The following is a 26,805-nucleotide window of genomic DNA, read 5'->3' on the forward strand; positions in this document are numbered from 1 at the left end:
AGGCTGTGTTAATACTGTGAGGGGAATAACAGTCACTGGTTTTTATGTTGCTCTAAGCTTAGCTACAAAAATTCCAGATGGTAAAAAGGCATCAAGTGCTTATTTTCTAAAAGTGCAATCTATAGAGCTAAACTGTATATAGTTGAAAAATAACCCCTTGCTGCTGTCGTGGGAATCAGGAGACTCGATGATCACCTCTATGGGTTTGCCTTTGCATTCTGTGATGTTTACACATCTCTTTGGGGTTTGTTTCTAAGAATAAGCCTAACCCTTCAGTTGTTTTTATCACATATGCAGTGCTTAAAACTCTGTTCCAATCTTTTAATTAAATGCTTTATATATAAGACTGGAAGAAAACCACTGAGTGCTGCACTTTATACCATCTACCATCTGCTACCTGATAACCCAGGTTATTACATAAAGCAAGTTCTACAAGTTGTGATGGTAAGAGCCCACCGTGACCCTCCTGTTTAGATTGGTTGAGTTGCACTATTATCTATATACCACATACCAGATTGGCTTGTATTTTAAATGAGAACTGGAGGTGGTATATAGTTGAGAAGCTGCCTGAGGAATTCAAGCTGTTCACATCACACGAGTTATCTGTTTATAAAGGATGCCAATCTTATTGTTATTGCAAAAAGGATCAGTCACTGTTTGTTTTTTTTTCTCGGACCACACTACCTGCTACACATCTGGGAACATTTTGCATGAAAGGATAGCACATGTCTGAAGGCCAGATATTAATCTGCATTTAGGAATTCATAAAGTGGAGTATAGTAAATGCCAGTATACTGTGTATAATCTGAAAACATCACTGATTTTTACATGCCACAGGCCCCCAAATACCCCAGTTAAAGATTCATATTGCCATTCCCATTTGATAGCATAGCTTAGTCCTGATGATTTTTCCTGGACATTCTTGACAGAGGACTTCATAATTATGGCAGAAACTCTCAAGAATGGCTTGAAGTAACCTTGATTTCTAGCCCAATCTCTCCTGAAATAATTGCAGTCAACATCTGCCCAGATAATCAGACACTTTTAGGTTATTTGTTCACTAGGGGCCTTATAAATAGCAAGGTTAGCCATTTTGTCATCTCATGGATCATTGCTGAGGCTAAAAGGATATGCAGACCACATAGGATTCTTTGAATCACATTTTTCTTCAGGAGACTGGCATTATAAGACATGTCAGGTTTCTCATCATGACAGTGCCACTTCACATTTGACAAGTCTTATTCCCTTACTAACAAGGCACACTATCTAAGGAATAACTTTTTTTCCAGTCAGACCTAGTAAGTACTTTCAAAAGAAACAAGAAGGCATTTTGCCCACAAAATCAGTCTGCATCTTGTTGTGGACCGTTAATGGCAAAAAGCTATTATAGATTCGAGGCTTGGCAGGGGGCTAAGTTCTCCCCCCTCCATCTCCATATTTGGCTTTGATGATGAGTGTTTGCACCCACTCCACTTCCTTCCTCAGGTTGCAGGAAGCAATATACATGCCCTTCCTCTGACTCTTTGTTTGTTTCAGATGTTTGTAAATGTCACTAATGTATCCTGTTTTTGCCTTGGGAGAGTTCCTGTCTTAGCCTTTGATGTGCAACTTTGTATCAGGGTCCTTGATTTGCATAGGTCTATATAATAAAGCGAACTGGGGCTATGAGGCACTCAGATACTGCCAGGCAGTTTGAGGAGTCCTCCCGGTCCCATCGGTTTTGTTTTGACAAAGTGTGTTTTCTTAATTCCGCACCATTATTTGGAGCCACGCTGGTCCGCGGCAGCATCTGCTCTTAGCTCCTTTTTTACCCCATGAATGAACTTTCAGGAGAAATCATAGAACTGAATTGGTTTGGATTCTAGTCCTCATCAATGGATCCAGAGTGCATCAGTGTTTGTCAACAACACCTGCAGCCACATGATTCCCAGAGTGACTTGACCCCAGCAGACCTGAGAAACATGTCCTTCAGTGCCTTGATTCTTGACAATGTCTCTTAAGCATTTAAAAAATCAACAAGTTGAACTAATCCATATTTTTCTACTGCCTTTGAAGTCACTTGTATCACCATAATATGACAAATAAAGCCTTATTAACAGGAAAAAAAGCATTTCTGTTCTTGTTGGCTGTTAACCAAAGGCCAAAAGCTATTTAGTTTGCCTGAGGGAATCTGAGGGATATTGACTAAAAATATGATTATTATTTACTTCTGAAGTTTGGTGGTAATAATTAGAGCAGAGGGATATATACTGTATTACTTGTAGCTAATAGAACTGTGTTATTCCTGGTTTTCCTGTTAACTGTTCAGGCACAAAAGCAAATAGTATAGTGGTTCAGGGTATAGGATTAGACTCAAACTGGCTAACATTGAAATCTCAACCCCTTCTCTCACTAGCTGCATGAATTTAAGAAATTTATTTTAATTCCTTAAGCTTTAGTTTCTTCATCTGTAAAAAGGGGATATTAATAGCCTCTGGCTTAGGAAGTTATAAATAAAGGTTAAATGATAACACATATGAAGCATTTAACTCATTCATTGGCTGGCCCATAATAAATGCTCCAAAGGTGATAAAGTAATAGAGATCACGCAAAATGTTTAACCCAGCAGACATTCACTCAACAAAATTTGATTGATGCCAATTAGACAAGCCACTCATCGAAAATTTAGGTTTTCCTAAGATGAGTAATGTACTCTCACTGTTTTCCAGGAAATTATAGTCTGGTAGGAGACAACTAAACATAATGAGAATAAATGTTTGACATATATGTATACATACTTATACAAAAACATCAGTGAAGGAGCAACTAATCACACTTAGGTTTGTCATGGCAGACTTCCACATAGAGGTGACATTTAGGCTTGATCTTGAAAAATAAGTAAAAGTTTGCCAGGCAGAGAAAAGGGAAAGAAAGTTTTGTAGGTAGAAGGAAGAACATGAAGACAGAGATGGGGAAAAAAACATTTGCTTTTGTAGTATCAGAAAGTGTAGTATTACCTGAGTACTCAGTGCACTGTAGAGATTGGAAAGGCAAGGAAGACTAGAGGGGCTGTGTCTAGACTGCTAAGTATTTTATATGCTATGCTAAAGATTTTAAATTTTATTCTTTAAGAGAAAAAGAGACATTAAAAATTTTTAATTAAGAGAATGACATGACCAAAGTTATGTTTTAAAAAGACTACAGCATATGACATCCCACTTAAAAAGAAAGGGTTAGAAAAGGGTAATCAGATGGACAAAATACTTATTCTGACTTAGGCTGTGATTTCTTGAAGTCAAGGAAACATGTAATCTGAATAACAATGAATAAATTAATAATAGAAAGGTCAAGATCCAAGGTTTAACAAAAACTTGAGTTCACTTAAAACCATTTGTTTGATTGATAGTAATTACCCCAGTACTTCATTTACTCTCCTGTGTGTGTCCTTACAGGTCACCTTGAATCCTTCTTGGAGAGAAGCAGATCATAAATTGGTTGTTGGAGACTGTAGAAAAGCTCAAGAGCTTTTACATTTCTGGAAGCATCTCCGAAGAGATACCATGAAGACTTTCTTTAATGCAGAACTAAAAACTGAGAGTCTGTTAAATAGCCATTGTAACAGTTGAAATTCACCGGACAGCACTAACTTCCATTTATTGTTGCATTTCTTTAAATCTTGTATGAATGATATTACTTAAAACCATTGCCATGTAAACCTACCTAATATATGCTTAATGTGTATATGTAGCTTTTCTTTGATGAAATATTGTTTGATATAAAAATTCTGAACAAATTGTAGATTGTGTTAGATCATATCTGTTTTCCACATTGGGAGAACCTAATTGTCTGATTTGCATTCTGTGCAGCTGCATTGTGAACCCAATGGCAGCTACCCAAATTGGAGGCCCTGTGCCTGGAAGGAACCAGCTAGTCCCTGGGATGTACACCCTGCACTTTTAACCCTACTAAGTGATGGCAAGTATCAAGATGCTTTGCCATTCTGAACACTTGGTGAGAAAATATAGTCTATATTTGGAATATAATTTTTGAAGGTGTTGCTTCTATTGTATCCTCTCCTATGGCAAGAATCAGCACTTAGTCACTAGTAACAGAGGGATTTTCATAATCAACCAGGTAGTGATATCAAAAATAGCGCCACCACAATTTAGTGCTCAAAGTCACACTGATACACTACCTGGAGTATCAGTGTTTACTTAGAGTTTAATGGCAGGTATTTTTCAAACACTATTCTTAAATTTCAAGTTCACTCATTGGGAAAGTGTTCTGCAAATTTTCAGCTGCATTTTTCATAGCCCAGTGAAAGTACTTCTACTGCGTTAAATCAATGGACTTTGTTATAAACTGCTAAGTGTTGGCTCTTTCCATATTGAGATACTGAGCCTTGTACGTATCAATCTATTAAAAAGGCACAGATTTAATAGTAATTTGGAAAGAGAATTTTGTGTTGTTATAAAGCAAAATCATATCTTAAGTTTAACTGAAAGTGTCAGTAGTCCTATTTCAATTAACTTGTTGATTAATCTATGATTATATTTTTAGATATTTATTGATATTTCAGGAATGTTTGTATACATTGATCTTCATCCCACATCCTGCAATCATAGACATGTTGCTGCAATAGTAGCTGATTCTCAGTCCTGGACCATTCTGTTGCCCTGAAGACAGTGGTCCTAATGGTAATTTCTTTTTTTTCACAAGACTAGCTTCCAAATAAACACATGACAGAATGGGAATTAATTAAGTAATAAATGAACAAAGGAAAGGAAAAATAGAGCACCTTAGATGATTATCTCTGGTGAAAAGTTGCTTCAGTGAAGTATGTTATTAAACACACTTTAAAATTGCTGTTGCTATTGCCTCTGTCCCTGTGATGAAGTCCGAACAGCATTGCCCTTTTTCGAGGAGGGGAAGTAGGTGCAACCCAGGGAGGTTTTCAGAAATGACCTGTTTGGGCCTGACCGGGCAGTGGTGCAGTGGATAGAGCATTGGACTGGGATGCAGAAAACCCAGGTTTGAGACCCCAAGGTCGCCAGCTTGAGCATGGGCTCATCTCGTTTGAGCAAAAGCTCCCCAGCTTGGACCCAAGGTCACTGGCTCAAGCAAGGGGTTACTCAGTCTGCTGAAGGCCCGCGGTCAAGGCACATATGAGAAAGCAATCAGTGAACAACTAAGGTGTCGCAATGCACAACGAAAAACTAATGATTGCTGCTTCTAAGCTCTCCATTCCTGTCTGTCTGTCCCTGCCTATCCCTCTCTCTGACTCTCTCTATGTCCCGGAAAAAAAAAAAATGACCTGCTTGGTGAGAATGCCTTAGAATGAAAAGTCTGGGAAGGAAATAAAACTTCTGTCTGAGATAACTTTGGAGTTGAGTTTTTCTGAGGCTTATATTATGTGAGGGGGTGATCAGGATAGCAGTGTGGGAGGTAAGCTCTATGGATTTTAATGTTGATTCCACTACTTATAAAGTGGTAGAAACTTGAACTTTGTGCTTAACCTTTATGAGCCTCAATTCCTCTTGAAACTGTTCCTCTTAGACTTTTAGACTGGAGATGTTAAAAAAAAAAAAAAAAAAGCCAAAGCTAACATAATATTTGCTAAAATCTAAAATGTTGAATGCTCATCATGATGAAACACTATTTTTATTGCTTTTAATGTATTTTCTCATTTAATTCCCACAATAACCCAGTAAGAGAGGTACTACTAATATTTCAATCTTAAACATGAGAAGAGAGGCAGTGAAGGGTTACATACATCCTACTAAGATCACTGAGCTGAAATTTTTCAAGAAAGTCACTCTGAAAATGTGTAGTTGTTATGCATCTGTGCTATGATTATTATATTTGCAATATTAAACCCACTAAATGCAACTATCATTTTTATAATTCAAGTGTTAGAGACACTAAAGACAGACTAGTGAATTGGTTTCTAGTACTGTCACTCTGTTTTTCCTAAGGACCGGATGATGCTCCCTTGTCTTTTGTGTTAGCTGCACACTCAGGGTCTGGCATAGTTGGTACTCTGCAGACCCTTTATGTGGAGAGACTGCACAGACACTGCACTGGAGGACAGAAGGAGCTCTGACCTTATCTGCCATGGTCCTGGGAGTCTTCTCTGGATAGTCAGCCTTAGGGCAAGTGAAGCGGAAGCCTTGGAGCTGCTGTTAAATCAAGACATCTTTTGTGGTAAACATGTAGGCAGTGGAGATAAGCAGGATGGGGATACTTTTGTCCCACATGCCTGCTTTGCTACATCAACTGTCTTTTGTATCAAACCCAGTTTTCCATTGAAGGCAAATGCTAATTTTCATTTGTGGACACCTAAACTAATCTAGAATAGGCAGCATAGGCAGCTCATGGTTATGATCTCCAACCCAATATTCATTTTGGGATTTTCAGCCTTCTGGCCATGTTTTGGGTTATCATTCTGTTACACAATTCATCCAAAAAGCATTTACTGTCAACATGGAAAAGTATTACTTTAGGTGCCCTCAACACAAAGACAAAAAAAATGTAGTTCCTAAACTCAAGTAGCTTACAGTTTTGTGGGGAAAATAGATATGCACATGTATAATTATATTCAATAAGATAGTAATGGAGGTGTGTGTTGATGTGTGGAAGCTAGGGAAAGGTTTCTCAAAAGGGGGGGGGGTTGGATCTGTGAACTGAAGGAGAGAAGGATATGGCAAGGTCTGTAGAGAACTAAAGAACATTACATTCCAGGTAGAAGAAACACTATGTGCAGATACTGTTCAGTAGACTATGAGAAAGCAATGTTCTAGAAAGACTGCAAAAGTTTTCTGTTTATATACATCTATAAGTCTTTTCCTTGCTCAACTCCATTCCTTTCAGCTTATTCTGTTCTTTCCCTGTGGTCTCCTAGTACTTATGTTGTCAATTGATATCACATCCTATACTTGTACCTCTTTTATGTATAGACTTGATATATTTTCTAATTTTCTTATACATGTCTCAGAGGCTCATAAGATGTTTACTATTTAAAAATTGTATTTTACATTCTCTCTGCCTCATCTTACCCAGACTCTACACTATAGCGTTGTACAGTGTGTCCGTCTGTAAAGTCATGGTGCACTTTTGACTAGTCACAGGAAAGCAACAAAAGATGATAGAAATGTGAAATCTGCACCAAATGAAAGGAAAACTCCCCAAGTTTCATATCTGTTCAGTGCAGTGCGATGTGAGCTCCATTTGTTGCCCTACATACATCTAAACGATAGTGAAGTTCTTTCCACACATGGGTAAGGACGTCTGGTATAACAGAGTGAATAACGTCTATGATTCTCTGTTTTAAGTGAATAATGTCATGGTGCTTCGTTATAAATGCGCCGATATTCACGTTGCACTTTGGTCACAGATTTGAATTTAGCAAGCCACAGAACATACTGAACTTTCCTCTGTACTGTCCACATCTCGACTGGCATGGCCATGGGCTGCTCCGCTGTATAGATGGTGTTACGTCATCATCTGCGCATGTGCACATGCTGCCACATCATCTTACAGAAACTGGAAGGGTTTTCCTTTTATTTGGTGCAGATTTCACATTTCTATTGTCTTTTGTTGCTTTCCTGTGACCGGTCAAAAGTGCACCATGACTTTATGAACACACTGTATATATGCTTAATAAATGTTTATTTTCTGATGAAAAATTATTTGATGAATGTCATAGTTGAAATAGGTAAGTAATTGAGATGTTTGATGCACCAAGTTCACAAGAATACTACCATAATCAAGTGGAATGACAACTGACTAGATTTCTTCAAAAATTTCCTGATGGAAAAAGAGACTATTATTTATATGTTTCATGTTTTAGAGACTTCCTTTGTGATCATTCATATCCTAACAGCAGAGTATTTTGCTTAAGCAATGTATAATTTTAAAGGTAACAAATGCCCTTAAATACCATATACAGATGATCCCTAACTTATAATGGTTAGACTTATGATTTTTTGACTTTATAAGGGTGAAAAAGTGATATACATTCAGTAGAAACTATACCTTAAATTTTTATCTTTTCCAGGGCTACAACTTCTCTCAGGATGTTGGACAGCCACAGTGAGATGATTTTGCCCAACTATAGACTAATGTAAGTGTTCTGAGAATGGTTAATGTAGGCTGCATAAAGCTATGCATGATGTTTGGTAGGTTTGGTGTATTAAATGCATTTTTGACTTAAAATTTTTTCAGCTTACAATAGTTTATCAAGATGTAACCCCATTGTAAGTCAAGGAACATCTGTAGTTCAAATATTAAAATCTTGCTTCAATTTCCTCAATAATAGGTCAGATTTTGCTGGAATAACTCCAAAGACAGAGGAGTCATTTTCTATACCCATCCTTCCAGACTAGTCTATTTCATTTCTAAGAACTTTTCCTTATGTTGGTCCTAATTGTGCCTTGCTCTCAAACCACTGGAAAAGGGGGATAATTTTGTAATTTGGCAATGTATGGAAATATGTTTGGATGTCACAATTTGAGGTGCTGATGAAATAAGGTCTAGTGGGTAGAGTTCAGCAATGCTGCTAAATATCTCACAATGCACAGGGCAGCTCCACACAACAGACTATCTATCTCAGTTGTGCCAAGGTTGAGAAACTGCTGTATATTCAATTTATTTATCCACAAAAATATTAATTTTCCATTCAGCAATCTACCTGTGATACTTGGACACAGCTAATTATATCAAAGGCTTTGTACCTCCAAGTCCTTCAACTATTTTTCTAATGTGCCAATAATAAAACCAGTAATTCATGGGTGACTCTTTCCAAAAGCATTTGAATCTTTAAAGGAGTAATGAATAATTGAGGGAGGGCAATGCTTAATATAAATTGACTAGTGGTGGTCCACTTTTACACAGTGGAATTGGGTGGAAGAGGAACAAGAGAGTGAGGTCTTTGTGTGTTGTTCTCCTTATCCCATCCAGAAAAAAATCTGTGACACTTCCTGTCAGGGACTAAGTTTAAGGAGTTACTCTTCTCAGTGTCATGATGTGAGCAATGCATGGCATATTCAAATCTACATCATAATAAACAATGTTGTAACAACCTTTCCTAGGGTTAGAGAGTTCTTAGGATATGAATATTAGTAAAAATCCTGTAACAGGGTCTGATTATACCACAGATGGGAAGAGGTAATAAAATATTTTCAAAGCTTTCTCTTGCCCTTTCTATAAGCTCAGCTTTTAGATGCTATCTATTCCAAATCCTCCCTTGTTGCAGAGGTCACTTTAACACAAAAGGGCACAACAATAAGAAGGTTCATTTATACCTTCCATGTGCCAGCTAAAATTTGCTCCAGCTAGGCAAGAATGGCTCACAAAATGATACACCCACTGAAAAGAGAGAAAAACATTTTTGGAACATTTCAAAAGACATTTTAAATTGGACAATTTAGGAGCTCTAACTACAGTCTATTGGAAAAAGCACAAATATAAATGCTGCTGCAAAATAAGTAGCTTAGAGATGACTGCTTAGCTAACAGCAACCTGCCCACTTTTCTCCTTGAATAAACACCATTTTCCCTATAGTGGGTGGATTGCAGGCCTCCATGGAAGAGAATAACAGCCTTAAAAATGCTTTGAAAAGAAACTCACTCACTAGCGGGAGGGGAGAGATCCCACGTATTTTGGCTGATAAAGAAGGAGTTTGATGCTTGCTTTCATTGATTACCAAATTAAGAAATCAATACTGTTGCTTTCTAAAAGGGGCCACCACAGAGTGCTTTGTCTTACTTATTAAGAGCGTTGGGCAAAGAATTAACCAAGTCTTCATCAGTGGTGATACCCAGCAAATTATTAAGAATGTCTCCTTTCATGTAGTTTTTGTTATTTGCAAACAATTCCTATGGTATGAACTCACACAGTGGGGCATATCTCCTCTAACTGACTTCCAGAAGAATTCTTCTCCTTTAGTGGGAAGATAATGAGAGAAGGGGAAGCTGGTGAGAAAGCATCTGCTGAAGCAATCTGGCACAGATGGGGGGATGATAGGGTCTAACTGACCCAACCAGAAAAGTCAAAAGGCATAAATATTGTCATCCTCTATAATCCTTTCTCTTGCAACATGCAATTTTGTGACTGAAAACTCTCTGGCCTGGCTTAGAACTGGATGCTTAAGTATTTGATATTTTAATATTTATTTTATTGATTTTAGAGAGATAGAGAGGAGAAAGAGAGAGAGAGAGTGAGAGAGAGAGAGAGAGAGAGAAGAAAGAAACAGGAACATCAATCTGTTCCTGTATGTGCCCTGACAGGGGATCAAACTGGCAACCTCTGCACTTAGGGATGATGCTCTAACCAACCAAACTATCCAGCGATGGCAGGTGATAATAGGAATTTTAAAAAATTGTGTGGTGGTTTTGTATTATTTCTTCCATGATTGTATCACTGTATCATTTCTTCCACAATTTCACCCTCTTTTTCCCCTTCTGCTCAATTCAAGCAAAAACACTTCCCAGTAAACATTCAGGAAGTCAAAAGTAGTTAAACATGGAGGGCAGTTTTGACTGGTGTGCAGGGATCTTGTGGCTAGGAGCTACAGGCTATTATTGTGGTTACCAGACACCAGCATGTGTGATCAGAACTTGTCTAGGAGCAGAGGAGGTAAGTGTGAGAGGAACCCCCCAAAATCCTCTCTGCTAAAATGTTTGCCTCATTAGTGTAAAAGAGTGCTTTAAAATCACCCTTAGATGTTGATTATTTCGGATTGTCATTGGCCATGCTTTTAGAATTCTTACTAAAAGCAAATATATATGTTTCAAAAGGTTAACACACTTAAATTATTAGCTGTGTGAAAGTCCCCTAAGACCTCTGTCATTTATGATACTTAGCCGAAAGCAAGGCATTGTGGGCAAGGGTTCCCTGGAAGACAGCCTGAAGGTCACTGTAGAGACAAGTTGCTCCCAGCTTACATTGGCTAGGACCAGGTAATGGCCTAATCAAAACTGAGCAGTCAGAACACCAAGGGGCCATGGAGGGAGAAATGAAGCCTTTGCCTTCCCTTTCTCTTCAGTGCCTCTCATTAGTCCTGTCCAGGTTCCTGTCCTCTTACACACGGACACCTGCCACAACTTGCTGATTGACCTCTTCATATCCAGCTTCTCATTCACCATGTAGCCCAGTTAGCCTTTCTCCAAGGCAACTTTCATCCTATCAGTCATCCTTGAAACCTTTTTGAATGTCATTTCTTACCTGTGAGCCACATATGAACTTATTCTGAATTATAGTCAGTTATTTCATAGTAGTAGTGTACCCACAGCCAGAATTTAAGTTACTTGGTGTCAAGGCTGTGTACTCTGTTACTTTAGTGGTCTTTCTAACCCCTGTAACAGTGAGACCTTTTATGCCGATTGATTTTCTGGTGAAGTACATGGGGACCAGCAATGGCTTCATGGGACTGCTGGGCCACTGGGAGGGAAGGCCACAGAGCCTGTGGCTCTTCCATCAACGTTTCTATCATTTTAGTGACATTTATTGGATCTGTTGGTTTTTGGTGAGGCATTTTCCACAAATTCTCTCAACTTATTCTCTCAAGAACTGTTTAAGATAGAACCTATTTTTCCTTATTTTATAGATAAGCTAGTATAGGTTGGGGCCGAAATTCAAACCCAAGTCTTTCTGATGCCAAAATCAATACTATTTTCAGGAGAACATAATAGTTTTGGTGTCTTTATACTGTGGAGACAAAGGTCATATTAGCATTTGTGACTTTATGGTGATATGAACCAGATAAATAGAATAATAAGCCAGGACCAGTGATGATTGAGAGACAGCTTCTTTCCTTGTGAGCAGTACAGGGTTTTAATAGACCACATTTTCTTTTCCTTCCTTCCTTCCTTCCTTCCTTCCTTCCTTCCTTCCTTCCTTCCTTCCTTCCTTCCTTCCTCCCTCCCTCCCTCCCTCCCTCCCTCCCTCCTTTACTTCCTCCCTCCCTCCCTCCCTCCCTTCCTTCCTTCCTTCCTTCCTTCCTTCCTTCCTTCCTTCCTTCCTTCCTTCCTTCCTTCCTTCTTCCCTTCCTTCCCTTCCTTCCCTTCCTTTTCTTCCTTTCTCTGTTTGAGTAGTGAGTTTTTTTCATGCTTGCTGACCCCCAGAAGTGAGTTTTTTTTAAAAAAAATGAAATTAGTTCTAGTTTTATTAACTTAAAATCATGTTTGTTTGATAACCAATTTATGAAAACAAGAACATCCTTTTGCCTTTTTCTTAATGTTGCCTTACACAGTTTTAAAATAAATCAGTTGTACTCTAGATGGTCAAGAGGCACAAGGGCATACATGAACGTTTGTACTACTCAAAGGGTTAACAATCGGACCTCTTTTGAGGAGTTTATAGGTAACACAAGCATAAAATAAGATTAAAAATATCCATTTGCTTGGCATAGTTTGTTAATGTCTTTGGTAAATAGATATTTATACATACTTACAGTGCTATTTCCTTCACTAGGAGAAACTAAGGTTAGAAAGGCATATACAGAATCCCTTAGTAGTGGTAATACTGTGTATAATTTATTTATAAAATGATTGGCACATATTTAGTAAAATTTTTATTGAAGTATGACAGATATATATGATATTTTTAATTCTTTCTTCTCAAATAGCAAATTCCATCTCTCTTCATCTAAGTATAGAAATAGTAGCAAAATTAATGTGATATGCTTTGAAATGTACAATATTTTCTATATAATGAAGTGAAAGGGTGTTTATAAAAATTAATTATGTTAATTGCTCGTAATAAGAGAGTGTTCTCAGAAGAAGGAAAGAAATTTTAAATAACTCATTTAGAACAGCATGTACTTGTACATAGAATTTTACATGCCAAAATTTGTGATATAGAAATAAGGTTATTCCAGTGCAAATAAAGCCAATTGCAGTGGTCTGTGACCTATAAAGACAGCATGAGTGTAATATGGCATCCTCTAGTGCCTGGGGCTTTGATTATAGTAATTTGGTGGGAAGCAAAGTATATGACTCCTAGAATCATGACCTGTTATTACTGTGACATTAATGCTTTCACTAGATAAAAAAAGATATTGAACTTCAAGTAACATATAGAAATCATATGAGACAGTAGAAAAAGCCCCAATGTACAAAGGATCTATCTGAGTCCTAGTTCTTGTGCTACCTAGGAAGGAAGGTTTATGAATCCAACCTTTCTGAGGCTTGGGAAAATGAGAAGTTGAACTAAATGATTTTTTAGTTCATTTCCATCTCTGAAATTCTGTGACCCTATGGAACATTATAAGAGGTTGAATAATGTATTTCTTCTTTCCTTAACATAATTATGAGAGCCAGTTACTAGCTTTTTATCTAATTTAAGTTGTGAGTTGAGTTGTCCTTTTTGGAGGGGTTAGTAATTATCTGGATTCTCTGCATACATTTTACTGGTTTATATCATGAGAAGTTGTTTATAATTTACCTTTGAACATAATGATGCTTTAGTAAAAATTAGTGTGAAAAAAAAAGAGTTCAGTGATATTGTACCTTCTTGTAGTTGATTGTATAAGTGGCTTCAATTCATTATTCCACCATATACACACATGCTTTGTGATGTCACTTTCTTGCACTGTCCTGTGGGTAGGACATATTTCCCTACTCCTTTACTCTGGGCTGAACCCTGTGAGTTGCTTTGATAATGGATTGTTAACAGATGTGATATAAAAAGTAGCTCATAGTGGGCCTGTGCTGCTAAGTTTGGATTTATTTGTACCTCTGCCATTACTGAAAAGAATATGCCAGGCTAGCCCACTGATTCCAGTTAGAGGACAGGGGACAACCTGGAGCAGAGTCACTGCTGGCTGAACTCAGTCTTCGTCAGCTCACACCTGTCAATCTTCAGACTTGTAAACTCTAATAACAAATAATTTTTGTTTCAAATCACTGATTTTTGGAGTAGGTAATTATTCCACAGTAGTTATATGATATACTTCTTTTTTTTTTTTTTTTTTTTTTCATTTTTTCTGAAGCTGGAAACAGGGAGAGACAGTCAGACAGACTCCTGCATGCGCCCGACCGGGATCCACCCGGCACGCCCACCAGGGGCGACGCTCTGCCCACCAGGGGGCGATGCTCTGCCCATCCTGGGCGTCGCCATGTTGCGACCAGAGCCACTCTAGCGCCTGGGGCAGAGGCCACAGAGCCATCCCCAGCGCCCGGGCCATCTTTGCTCCAATGGAGCCTTGGCTGCGGGAGGGGAAGAGAGAGACAGAGAGGAAAGCGCGGCGGAGGGGTGGAGAAGCAAATGGGCGCTTCTCCTGTGTGCCCTGGCCGGGAATCGAACCCAGGTCCTCCACACGCTAGGCCGACGCTCTACCGCTGAGACAACCGGCCAAGGCTTGATATACTTCTAAACAATATTCGTTGCTAGAGAAACTGTTCCGTGGTCAAACTTATATTATCAAATACTCACAGATATGAACAATTATTCTTAATGTCATCCATTGATGAAGTTATCAGGATGGTCTTTTTTTCCCATTTGTTTCTCCAAGACATAAAACAAGAGACACAGTGGTTTAGCAGTAGCCCTGGCCAGTCTTACCTGTATGGAAACACTGCTGTAAGAGCCGCCAATGACCCCTGCAATGAGCAGTGGGCTATTTTCCTGAATGGCATAGGATCCATCAGGACACATATGCTCAGCTTCATCCACTTTAGTCAAAGATGCCCTGACAAATTCCAGTGATTGCTCTAAGGCATAGGTATCCCTTGAGCATGTATCCAAAATGTGAACACCCAACTTTACTCCTGGTAGCAAGTAATTGTCTTTGTTGATTTCATCGATAGCAAACAACATGGCTTCCAGGCGTTGAATCCCTCGATCTTCATTGATCCGCCCGCATTCTTCAGTCCCCGTGCCTTTTTCATTAATAGGAAATAGGCCCCCTAAAACGAGGTCACCTTCTATTTTAATCTCCCTCCTCATAAAGTTATGGTCCCCTAAAGAAAGTAAAAATCCCTTTGAAAACAAAGCTAAGGTAAGCACTTGCAGTCTTGTCAACATCTTCATAAATCCTGTTTCTGTGCCTCTAGGAGATATCAATGGATGGAGCCAGTGTTGCCCGCTAATCTTCTTCTCTCATTTCCAAACTGGGTCTTTGGCCTGTCCTTCCTTTAAGGGAGGAACAGACTAGCAGAGCCTGTCATCAAATTCCTAGAGAGATAAAAATTACATGAACAAAGATGGTAAAGAAAGGAACAGTCATTACATTGATGATTCCCATTCAGACTTTTGATAATGACTAATTACCATTTACTAACCACATACTGTACTAGGCACTCTTTCACAGAATCCTCACCCAGTCCTTACAACCCACTGTGAAATAGATCTTAGTGGTCCCAAATCCTAGAAACAGACACTGAGGACTAAAGAGGTAAAGCAACCTAATAAAGTGTACTTAGAATGGAAGTAGTGTTCAGACTCTGTTTTCTAATGCCAAGTTCAGTACTTTCCCTACTGAGCCATTTGCTTGGCTATTGCTAGGGTAACAACTTGGTATGAGTCTCCATCCCCTCTCTTTCAGCTACATTTATAACCAGCCCCCTTGCCCCCATTCTTCCTATTTCATTTAGAAGCAAAACAAAAACACAGTTGTAACTCTGTCACCATTTCTAAATTTCTGTCACCACCTCCCTGTTCTCCTTCATAAGTGACCTCTTCAAAGGAATTGTCTGCAGCACTGTCCCCACTTCCTCTCACCTCAGATGCTCTCAGTCCACTGGGGTCACAATTCTTTCTTCACTGCTCTAACAAATGGCCTTGGAAAGAGCTACTACTGATTGACTAGTTTCTAAATCCATATACCCACAGTAGTCCTCATTGATTAATTGAAATCTTGACAATTTTCTACCTATTACAACTTTCTAGGTTTCCATTCTCATGCTTCATTTCTGAGTACATCTCAAATTCCACTGTTGAACAACCCCCTCCCTGCCCCATTCCTGAGCTAGCTCTGCCAAGGTTCATAGTTTCAAACACCACTTAAATAACTCCTAGGTTAGCCTGACCAGGCAGCGACACAGTGAATAGAGTGTCGGACTGGGGCACAGAGGACCCAGGTTCAAAATCTTGAGGTCACCAGCTTGAGCACGGGTTTACCTGGTTTGAGCAAGGCTCACCAGCTTGAGCTCAAGGTCGCTGGCTTGAGCAAGGGATCACTCAGTCTGCTGTAGCCCCCCCCCCCCAGGTCTAGGCACATTTGAGAAAGCAATCAATGAACAACTAAGGTGCCACAATGAAGAATTGATGCTTCTCATCTCCTTCCCTTCCTGCCTGTCGGTCCCTATCTGTCCCTCTCTCTTTCTCTGTTTCTGTCACACACACTAAAAGTAACTACTAGGGGTTAACTGCCTGCTAAACAGCTGTACCCTCTCCACATGCCCCCCCCACACACACACACCTCTGGGCCTGTCTGTCATAAACTCTCCCTCACCTCTGTGAATGGATCTTCTCTGTACCCAGGCTCTCAAGCCAGAAACCTGCATGCTACAGCTCTTCTCATTTCACCTCTCCTATTTTCTTTCAATTAAATTCTTCAATCCACCTGCTTAACACTTCTCAAAGCTGTCTCTGCTTTCCCAACTCCACTGTGCCAGACTCTTATTATCTGTAGCAGGACCATAGCAATAGATTCCTAGAGAGCTGCTGCCACCGCACCCTTTTGTGAATTACAAAAAGATAACCTTCCCTCAAGTACAAAACTTTAAAATGTACTATTGTATAACCTGCACAATACAAATGATGGGGAAAGAATGGTTGCTGGCGGCTGCCTCCTCCAGCCAGTGTTAGGCAACTCCTGACGTGGCCCTTCCAGTTAGAGACATGCAGGGAGCTCTGGTGCTACGGTTTACACAGTCAATTGTAGTTTGTAGTTTGAGACAGTTCCATAAATTGTGTTCTTTATGCAACATGGGCTAGAGAACATGCATCTATCAGGCATCAGGCAAAATCCTGCAATGAGGATCATGTCTTTGACAAAAGGCTAAGATCTCCCCAGGATTATCCCAAAACCCTGGCGTGGAGCAGCCCCACTGCATGCACGTAAACCAGTGGACCTGCTGGTGTGCTGTTTGTCACCCAGCTTCCTAGCACTAGAGCGCACTCTGGGCAGTGTGCTCCCTCTGCTTGCCCACCCCACTTCTTCCTAGGCAAGGTAAGCATGTATAACATTCAGAGTGAGGTGAGAGAAGTGATGACCCGGAGCGTTCTCCTGCCAGGGTTCAGTTGATTGCTTCTCTGTGTGTGCTGTAGTGTGCCTGTCTGCTGTCCTGCTTTTGTGTATAATTGTGGATTGGTGAAGTGTTATGAAAAAGGGGACTCTCCTGGCTGCTTCTCTACTCAATCAGAATGGCTGAAAGCTATACTACCTGTGTGTTCTTAGATACGTTAGCAAATGTTAACAATTTGAATAGTGTCCCACTGATGGAAGTACTAATGCGTGACCTTAATGGCTGCTCAGAGTGGCCCTTCTCCTGCCTATCTATATCTACTTCCCCTCACCTCTAGGTTGGAGAACTGACGTCTTCATGGTCCATACTCTTGTCTCTGGCTAGCTCTCAAGGCTTACTGTTCACTAGGCCCTTCAACTTGTTCCACTTCTGTCTTCCAATCTATGCTTCAGCCACACTAAACTATGTCCACTTAAGTGGGCACCAGGATGTTAATGGCCTTTGCTTCTGCTCACATCGTTCCCTTGGCTGGAAATGGCCCTCTATACCCACTTATCTGGTAAACACCCACTTATGTTAGCCTCAGTAGTCACTACCAGGAAAGGCCAAGAATTCTTTCCTGTCTTCCTTCTCCAACTGAATTGTTTACTTCCTGCTTTAGATTCTTTCTGCAGCTAGGTCAAGAAATATTTGCTATTGCTATGATAATTCCTTATCTTCTCAGTGGGAATAAATAAAATGGGACAGCATTTAGGATTTTCTAGGTATAAAGAAAGAAAGAAAAAAAGACAGGAACAAGTCCAGAGCTCAACATTCTTGACATTTCTCCCTTCTCACATTAACAGTGCCCTTTAAAACCCAGCTTCCTACATGCTTTCAGTTTCTTTGGCACAGAGGCAGTGCTGAGCTGTTTTCTTGAGACACACACACGTCCTCATCCTCCAGTTTTGTTCTGTTTGCTTATTAAGGTGTGAACCTCAGCACTGACGACAGCAGGCATTGGAATGCTCGCTGTGGAATCAGAGCCTCTCTAGGAGATCTGCTATGGGGCACCAGAAAGGCTAATAATACTAACATTTAAAAAAGTTAATACTGTCATATAATTTTTTTTATTTTATATCAATTCCTAGTCTCTCTTTGATCTTTATGTGCAATTCCCTTTGAAGCAAAATTGCCGTGGAAGGCAAGAGACACTGCAATCATTAGCGCTAATGATAAAGAAGTAAAAATTACTATATAAAATAATTGTTTTATGTGCCTAATAAAAGAGAATAGTTAATTCAAAGAAGGTTATCAGCAGTCTTACCATTATGAAAAAATGTACGTATCTCTTGAATGTGAAGTTTGACTTCTCAAAGAGGAAAGATGACCTCTAGTTTATGGAAAGCTGAGTTCTCCCTTGGGAAATGCTCTTAGTCAAACATGACTTTAAATGAAACATTGTATTACATGAAGGTTAATAGTATCTATCAGTCTGCCCATTTGACAAGTAAGGGCTGTGTTATATTCTTATTGTGTATTCAGGGCCTGGCATAGTGTCTGCAATCCAGACAATATTCAACAAATGTTTCTTGAAGACACCAATTATGTTTGCAAATGACTCTTTGTGATTTTATTTGTGGCATAGAAAATGGGACTTCAAATAGAGAAATGGGTTGCTTTATTTCATTACCTACCTAATCATCCCAAGTGCTCTTACCCTGTTTTACTGCCAACCAGGAGAACTACAAGAATTACTTTGTATAAACGTAGGTGAAAATGCTGCCTTTGTATGAGGAAGTTGCAGCTCTGATGGGTCCCTAATAAGCCAAGAGAGATGAGTCCCCAAGCTGACCTACATTTACTTAAGTTTTCGGTTAGGAGAATATTAAATTAGGAACATCCTTATTATGCTATTTCAAAGCTTTGGAGATGCATTCATTCATCAAATATTTACTGAATGCCTACTATGTGAGTGCTAGGCCATGATGAACTAGATACCAACTGTAAATAAATATTACCTCTGCTGTCAACATTCTAAATGCTTAGATATTTTTATGTGAGGAATAATGAAAAAGTACTCCTCTCTTTTTCTACCATCTGTTTCATTTATAAAAATCTTAAAAATCAGTATATTATAGGTTTCCTTTAACATAGCAATTGTTATGAAGTCCTTGGCTTAAAAACCAATCCATTATAAATTAAATTTATTATTTAAAAAGAAGGAACCAAAAAAGAAAAAAAAAACACCTCATGGACATGAATAGCTATGGTGGTTGCAACATGGAGGCAGGGAGGTGAGGGAGAGTGTGAGGGGATAAATGGTGATGGACAAAGACTTGACGTGGAGGTGAAAATACAATATGGTGTACAGAGATGTGTTGTAGATTGGGTACTTGAATCCTGTATAATTATGTTAACCAGGGTCACGCCCAATAAATTCAATTATAAAAAAATACATTTAGAAATTAGATACACAGATCTAGCCTGACCCAGTGATGGCTCAATGGATAGAGAATCGGACTGGGACACAGAGGACCCAGGTTCAAAATCCTGAGGTTGCTAGCTTGAGTGCAGGCTCATCTGGTTTGAGCAAGGCTCACCAGCTTGAGCCCAAGGTCGCTGGCTCGAGCAAGGGGTCACTCAGTCTGGTGTAGCCCTCTAGTCAAGGCACATATGAGAGAGCAATCAATGAACAACTAAGGAGTTGCAACGAAAAATTGATGCTTCTCATCTTTCTCTGTCCCTCTCTCTGTCCCTGTCTGCCACAAAAAAAAAAAAAAAAAAAAGAAAAAGAAAAAAAAGAAATTAGATACACAGATCTTAAAAACAAGTGTACTAACATAAATATGTAAAATATTTTCCTTTAAATTTTCTGACAGGGCATCTTTAAGTAAAATTTAATGTAGTCTTAGGGAATTACAAATTAAAAATCAATTAGAGTAATGTTTAAGTGCACTGTCTTAATATTTTCTTATTTGCCTTTTCCTTAAAGCAGAATTCATAATGATTAAGACTGTAGGGCCAAGCATAATTTAAAAAACACTTAGCTTTATTTAAAATGAAACCCTAAGAAACTAAAAGAAAGGGAAATTAAAATTTAACACTGAAAAATAGACAAACATGCTTAATTCAATGCAACTGTTTTTCTCTGTGTAACAGCTTATTGGATTGTGGGAAAGGGCACCAACTACTTCTTGTTAGGTTCCTTTCATTATAGATCAACCAGCAGCACATTCCCCAGATAAACAGGCTCCCTGCAGCAGCCACATTCCTTCGTAGCCGGAGAACTGCAGCTCTGCAGTCCAAGTTCTTCGTCCAGGGATGATGAGTGACGTGTCAACTATAAACAAGCTTGTATAGCCCTCTCCATAGGCTCCTTGCTCACCAATGTTTTATTAATCTATGCATTAATGAGATCTCAGAGGTTTGCTGTGAATATAACCCCTGGACTATGTGGCCAGGAAGCAAGCATTTTTAATAATCTTCATATGCTAATATGTATTTTCCTTTATTTCTTGACTTTGCACAAAGACTTATTGTTGCAAGTAAAATCCATCCAGCTTGACTAAATGAATAAGTAGTTTATCCAGGGGAGATATAATGCCAGAAACAGTGCTCACTCTTGCCTACAAATAAACCCTTGAGTTGCCAAAGTTCTTCTGAGCCTACACTCAAAGCCTGCATACCCAACTGATCTGAAGAAAAGTTAGGGTGAGTATTAGCATATGCAATTTAACTGTAAATTTGATTTCAGCTGCCAGAATAATAGGCAACAAAAGATGTGGCCCTTGTTCTTAGGCTGTAGCTACAGTGGCATTATTCATAGCAGGACATACCACTGCAATATTCTAATTCCTTTACTCTTGCTAGGGAACAAAGGAAATTTTTTCTAGAAGCCTTTAATAAGTTATTAGGAGTAATTGAGTATTTCAAACCAAATCTTTTTTTTTTATCAAATCTAGCTTAAAATTTCTCCTCCTTTGTAGCCTCCATACTGGTCCATCTGTAAGGGTGTCTTGTCATTTGCTAAATTCCCATGTGGTTTGTTTTATGTTTATCATGATGATCATATATATTTTGTTTTACACTTATTTGCATAGTGTTTTAAAGTTGAAACTTAATAATTAAAAAGCAATTCTTGCCTGATCAGGTGATGGAGCAGTGGATAGAGCATTGGCCTGGGACACGAAGGACCCAGGTTTGAAACCAAGGTCGTCGGCTTGAGCACGGGCTCACCAGCTCGAGTGCAGGGTCTCTGGCTTGAGCATGGGATCATAGACATGACCCCATGGTTGTTGGCTTGAGCCCAAAGGTCACACTGGCTTGAAGCCCAAGGTCACTGGCTTGAGCCCAAAGTTTCTGGCTTGAGCAAGGGATCACTTGCTCTGCTGTAGCCCCCTGGTCAAGGCACATATGTGAAAGCAATCAATGAACAACTAAGGGGCTGCAATGAGAAGCTGATACTTCTCATATTTCTCCCCTCCTGTCTGTCTGTCCTATCTGTCCCTCTGTCTGACTCTATCTCCATCAAAAAATAAAAAAAGAACGAATAAAAAGTGGTTCTTTTAAAGAAAGGTGGTTGTTTCCTACCCATTGGATTATAAACTAATAGATATCAAGGACAATGCCTTAGACATTGTTGTGTTTTCCACAGTGCCTCACATGTAGTTATCAAATATTGGTTAAAAGATAAATTCCAAGGAGCATGAAAGTTTTTTAGAGACTAGTCAGGGGATTGAAAAATTCACTTGGAAATCCCATTCAAAGAATGGAGAACATTGCTGAAGAGACCCATGTAAGCCCTGGCTGGTGGGCTCAGCAGTAGAGCTTTGGTCTGACATGTAGATGTCCCAGTTTCGATGCCTGGTCAGGGTACACAGGAGAAGTGACCATCTGCTTCTCCACCCCTCCCCCTTTACTCTCTGTCTTTCTCTTTCTCTCTCTCTCTTCCTCTTCCGCAGCTATAGCTCATTTGAGCAAGTTGGCCCTGGGCACTGAGGATGGTACCATGGTTTCACCTCAGGTGCTAAAATAGCTTGGTTGCTGAGCAATGGAGCAATGGCCCCAGATGGGCAGAGCATTACCCCCTAGTGGGATTGCTGGGTGGATCCTGATTGGGGCACATGTGGGAGTCTGTCTCTCTGCTTCCCTGCCTCTCACTTAATAATAGGAATAAAAAGACCCATTTAAAAAAAATTATGGTAAGTCAAGATCCAACTTGGGCACTAGAGAAATTCAGCCCACATACCTCTGACCTTTCCTTTGACTTTGAATTGATGATTTTTAAGAAAAAATAAATTAATTAAAACTGGAGAAATTGAGAGCCCTTGGAGAAATTAGAAAGATTAGGACACACATTGTTGATCTGATGGAGATTAGGAGGAATGGAAAACAACATGCCAAATAACAGGTTAAATTCTTTGAAAGCATGAATGACAAAGCATGAAAGTGGAGGCCAAGCCTCTGTGTTAAGATTTGAAGTTAGGGCCTGACCAGGCAGTGGCGCAGTGGATAGAGCATCAGACTGGGATGCCAAGGACCCAGGTTTGAGAACCTGAGGTCGCCAGTTTGAGCGTGGGCTCATCTGGTTTGAGCAAAGCTCACCAGCTTGGACCCAAGGTCACTGGCTTGAGCAAGGGGTCACTTGGTCTGCTGAGGGCCCACAGTCAAGGCACATATGAGGAAGCAATCAATGAACAACTAAGGTGTCGCAATGAAAAACTGATGATTGATGCTTCTCACCTCTCTCCGTTCCTGTCTGTCTGTCCCTATCTGTCCCTCTCTCTGTCTCTGTAAAAAAAAAAAAAAAAAAAAAAAAAAGATTTGAAGTTAGGAAGAAGACTTCTGCACTCCCTCAAATTTGTCTAGTTTGAAATCCTGAAATGTACATAAAACTCCAAATAACCAAAAAATTAGTTTGAGTTGTGGGAATGAATTGATCAGATCCTTTCTGATAAGCTTATTTTATTCACAGAGAGGATGAAAGAAGTCCAAGTTCCTAGGAGACTACATTGAAGAGGGAGCATCGTCAATTTAGATGACAAATCAGAAAGGAACGGTGATGAAGCCAGAAGGAAAAATGTTCACTTCACTAATCTGCCTCGGACCACACCTTGCCACAAACGCACACAAAGACACATTTCCTATTTCTTTTATCTTCTGAATTTAGAGGAAAGTGTTTTTGCGATATAGGCAAACAGAATTGTGCTAAATTTTGGTCCTTAGGGTAATTGCTAGTAATTTACTTTTAATCAGTAATATTAACTTGGTCACTGCCCTTCAGAGTAAATTGTTATTTTTCTAAATGCCAACACGCACAGTATTTCCGTGTGTGTGTGTGTGTGTGTGTGTGTGTGTTGCCATCTCAGCAGTTTTTTCATCCTCAAGTTTCCTAACCTCATTACAAAGCCTTGGAATTGGAACTTCCCCAGACTCCCTGCAGTCTACCTTTGTCCTTTTCCTCTTAGAAGCTGCCAAGTCTAATAGAAGCTACAGGTTTGTCAGCATGAACACAGAGTACTGGAACTGGGTTCATCTAAAACCTTCTCTCTAGCTCCGGCCAAAATGGTAATGGGAAGAAATGGAGGAACACTGTTCACAGGAGAACCTTTTCACTTGTTGGCAATATGCTCCATTAAGTGGCTGTTATTAGTAATGCCCTGTGTACTCACAGTCTTTTCTCTTGAACAATGTCAAACTGTTTTGTGCAATGAATTAACTCTTACTGCTTCCTGGTGAGAAAGAATTACATTATATATAGTAAGAGAGCGAGAGGGAAAGGGAAAGAGAGACAATTTATTGAAGGTAGTAGTGGAAAGTAAATATAGAATTAGGATTTAAAAAAGGCTTTTTATCATTATTGATCAATCAAGTTTTGCAAAACAAAGCATATACATGTCTCCACAAAAAATAATCACCCCATCTCTCCAGTGTTCTTCAGTATGTAAATGGTGAAATGTTTGAAACAGCACCATCCTTGAAGTCTTTAGAATATCTATAGCCAGCTCTGGTTCTGGCCATTGTATAGTAATTGGTATTGAACTTGTCCTCCTCTTGAAAATAGCTATAAAACTGGACATAATATAAAAGTCAAACTATGATCCTTGAGAGAAAGAAACACGTGACAGAAGCCCCATGATTACCCCATGAATTTCCCAACATTCTACGTAGAGGACTTTTCTGCTATGAGGCAACGGCAGTCTAGTTGACCTCAATAAGCTGGATTAGTGTTCTTGGGTTCTGAAGTGGTTGCAATTTGTGGGGCAGAGAGCTGCATGGAAATGATGAGCAGGAGCATTAGCCTGGATTATCCCTTGTAGTTTGACTGATTAGCATCCACTTCTAAGTTTTCTGAAAACCATATTACAATTTCCCATTGGTAATCAATACATATGGGAATCATAAGATAGGTGAATCCATTTCTGATTTGATAGGTGGCTTGTGACACACGTGACTAACCAGAGTGTGATGTGTCCCTGGCCATAGCAATTGCTTCTAGGATGAGCCTGTGACCAAATCATTGCCCCTTCATGGTTAATTTGAAAACATTTTTTAGAACCACCTGGAGAAAAGCATCTATTCTCTTTCTGTTACAGTGACTTAGAGAAATGGATGTAAGCCAAGAGTTGCTGGCAGCTACCTTACCACCGTGAGGCAAGAGCTTGTCTGATGCATGGCAAAGAGAGAGAAGTAGTGAGACCCGACCTATTATATGTGCTATTTAATTCAGAAAAATTTTCCAGTTATGGTGAGATTAAAGTTCCTGTTTTTGCTTAAATCAGTTTGAAATCTGTTTTATGTCACTTGTCAATAAGTGATTCTTGAGTAGAACCTCTCTTCTTTTCCCATCCCTTTCCCTTAATAATACTAAAATTTATTTAGCACCTACACTGTGCCAGAAACTATGGTTGTTTTACATAGATTATTTTATTTAATTTTGTAACTTTATTCTTACCCAGCTATGCCCTTCCACAGATGCCTGATGTTGTTCTGAGTTTCAGATGGCCCCAGGATTCATGATGGCTCAGATAGTGTTACCCTATTTATGCCTATTTATGATGGTTTTCCCAGAAATGCAACTACTCCAAAGTCATCCCTTCTTTCATTCTCCTGTCAGATTTCCTGTTTTCTCAATTGTCTTACTTATCACAAGTAAAATCATCTGTTATATCAAGCCATCAGTTTTTAGCACATTAATGCAAATTAATGTCACTCAAAATTTTAAATAGGCTAAAGCATTGATTTAAGAAAGAGCTAACATTTAAAAAAATTTTTTTAATGTTCATTTTATTGATTTTAGAGAAAGAGGAAGGAAGAGAGAAAGAGACAAGGAACTTCAATCTGTTCCTGTATGTGCCCTGACCAGGGATCAAACTGGCAGCCTCTGAGCTTTGGGACAATGTTCTCATCAATAGAGCTATCTGGTCAGGGCAAGAAGAAACATTTTTAATAGTGAAGTTTTAGATACTTTACTGTATAGATAATGAAGTATCATGGCCTATTTGATATTCTTCATGTTAGAGAACTTATGAACCTCATACTCAAATAGAAATAACTTGTGCGTATGTGTGTATGTGTGTGTGTGTGTGTGTGTGTGTGTATATATATATATATATATATAAAATTGAAAAGTAAATGCCATTGATAAGATATCTCTAGCTCTTCCGGTCACTGACATAACTTTAAAATATTTTTTACTTCTGTTTTGTTGAAATGTGTGGGGAAAATCATTGGTGTAATTTAGTTGGCCAGTATGAGCTCTCAAGAACCATTTATACGTATTTCTTTCTAAGTCTGTTTAGTGATGTCATACTATTAGAGTCAAAATGGCCACAGTGGGAGTATTTATATGGCAGAAATCAGCAAACATTAATAACCGGTCCCCTCACAAGTCCTGAAGATCTACTTGTTAAATATTGACCAGCATACCACTGGTGATAAGTTTAACAATGTGGTCTTAATACCGATTCTCAGAGATTCCTATTGGAAGAGCCTGGGAAAGCAATTAGCATGAGGCTGTTGATCGATGTTTTTCCATTGTGAATCATATGCTATCATGTGTCATAAAATGTATTAGTGGACTGTAATATGCAACTTAAAAAAATAGAAGAATTAAAATATAATAAAAAATACCGAAACTCTGATCTAAGGCATGTCATAAGGGTGAATATTATTTTCTGAAACATTGAGAGTGTTTTTATATGTGCATAAATGTGTACTTGGGTTACAAGTAAAGTAATTTCTTATTGAATCATGGTAAAAAAATGTTTGAAAGTCACTGTTTTACAATGTGAGCTCTGTGGTCACATCAATGTGTTTTGTTTTGCTTTCTTATTGCTCACAAATTGCTGCACATTTTAGATATTGAAAAACAAGTCTGAATAACACATGCATCTTGATGACAAGTGGGAATCTAACACTATTTTTATGCTATGAGATGGGGGGAAATATTCTCCATAGTAATGATGTTCACTTAGGTATTTATAATTTTTTTAAATTTAATTAATTGTGTTTACATAGATTCTAGTGTCACCCCGAATGCCTTCAATGTGTTAATCTACTTTATAACTTTGGTATATGGTCACTTCTCTGTGACATGTTTTATACATGTGCAAAATGTAGACAATATTACTACTTATCTCATGGGGTTGTTCTT

At 39.0% G+C, this 26,805-nt stretch overlaps 1 protein-coding gene across 3 annotated transcripts in view; it reads right to left on the reverse strand.

Annotated features, from left to right (window-relative positions):
- GRM3 (glutamate metabotropic receptor 3) overlaps positions 1 to 26,805 on the reverse strand; it is a 281,732-nt gene that overhangs the window by 110,690 nt on the left and 144,237 nt on the right. For all 3 annotated transcript variants that reach the window (XM_066240048.1, XM_066240046.1, XM_066240047.1), the window contains one exon: positions 14,542 to 15,153. In XM_066240048.1, the coding sequence (XP_066096145.1) occupies positions 14,542 to 15,009 (468 nt within the window). In that variant the 5' untranslated portion in view covers positions 15,010 to 15,153. The remainder of the gene's footprint in view (positions 1 to 14,541; positions 15,154 to 26,805) is intronic.

Source organism: Saccopteryx bilineata, chromosome 7 (assembly GCF_036850765.1).
Source record: "Saccopteryx bilineata isolate mSacBil1 chromosome 7, mSacBil1_pri_phased_curated, whole genome shotgun sequence".
Taxonomy (NCBI): domain Eukaryota; kingdom Metazoa; phylum Chordata; class Mammalia; order Chiroptera; family Emballonuridae; genus Saccopteryx; species Saccopteryx bilineata.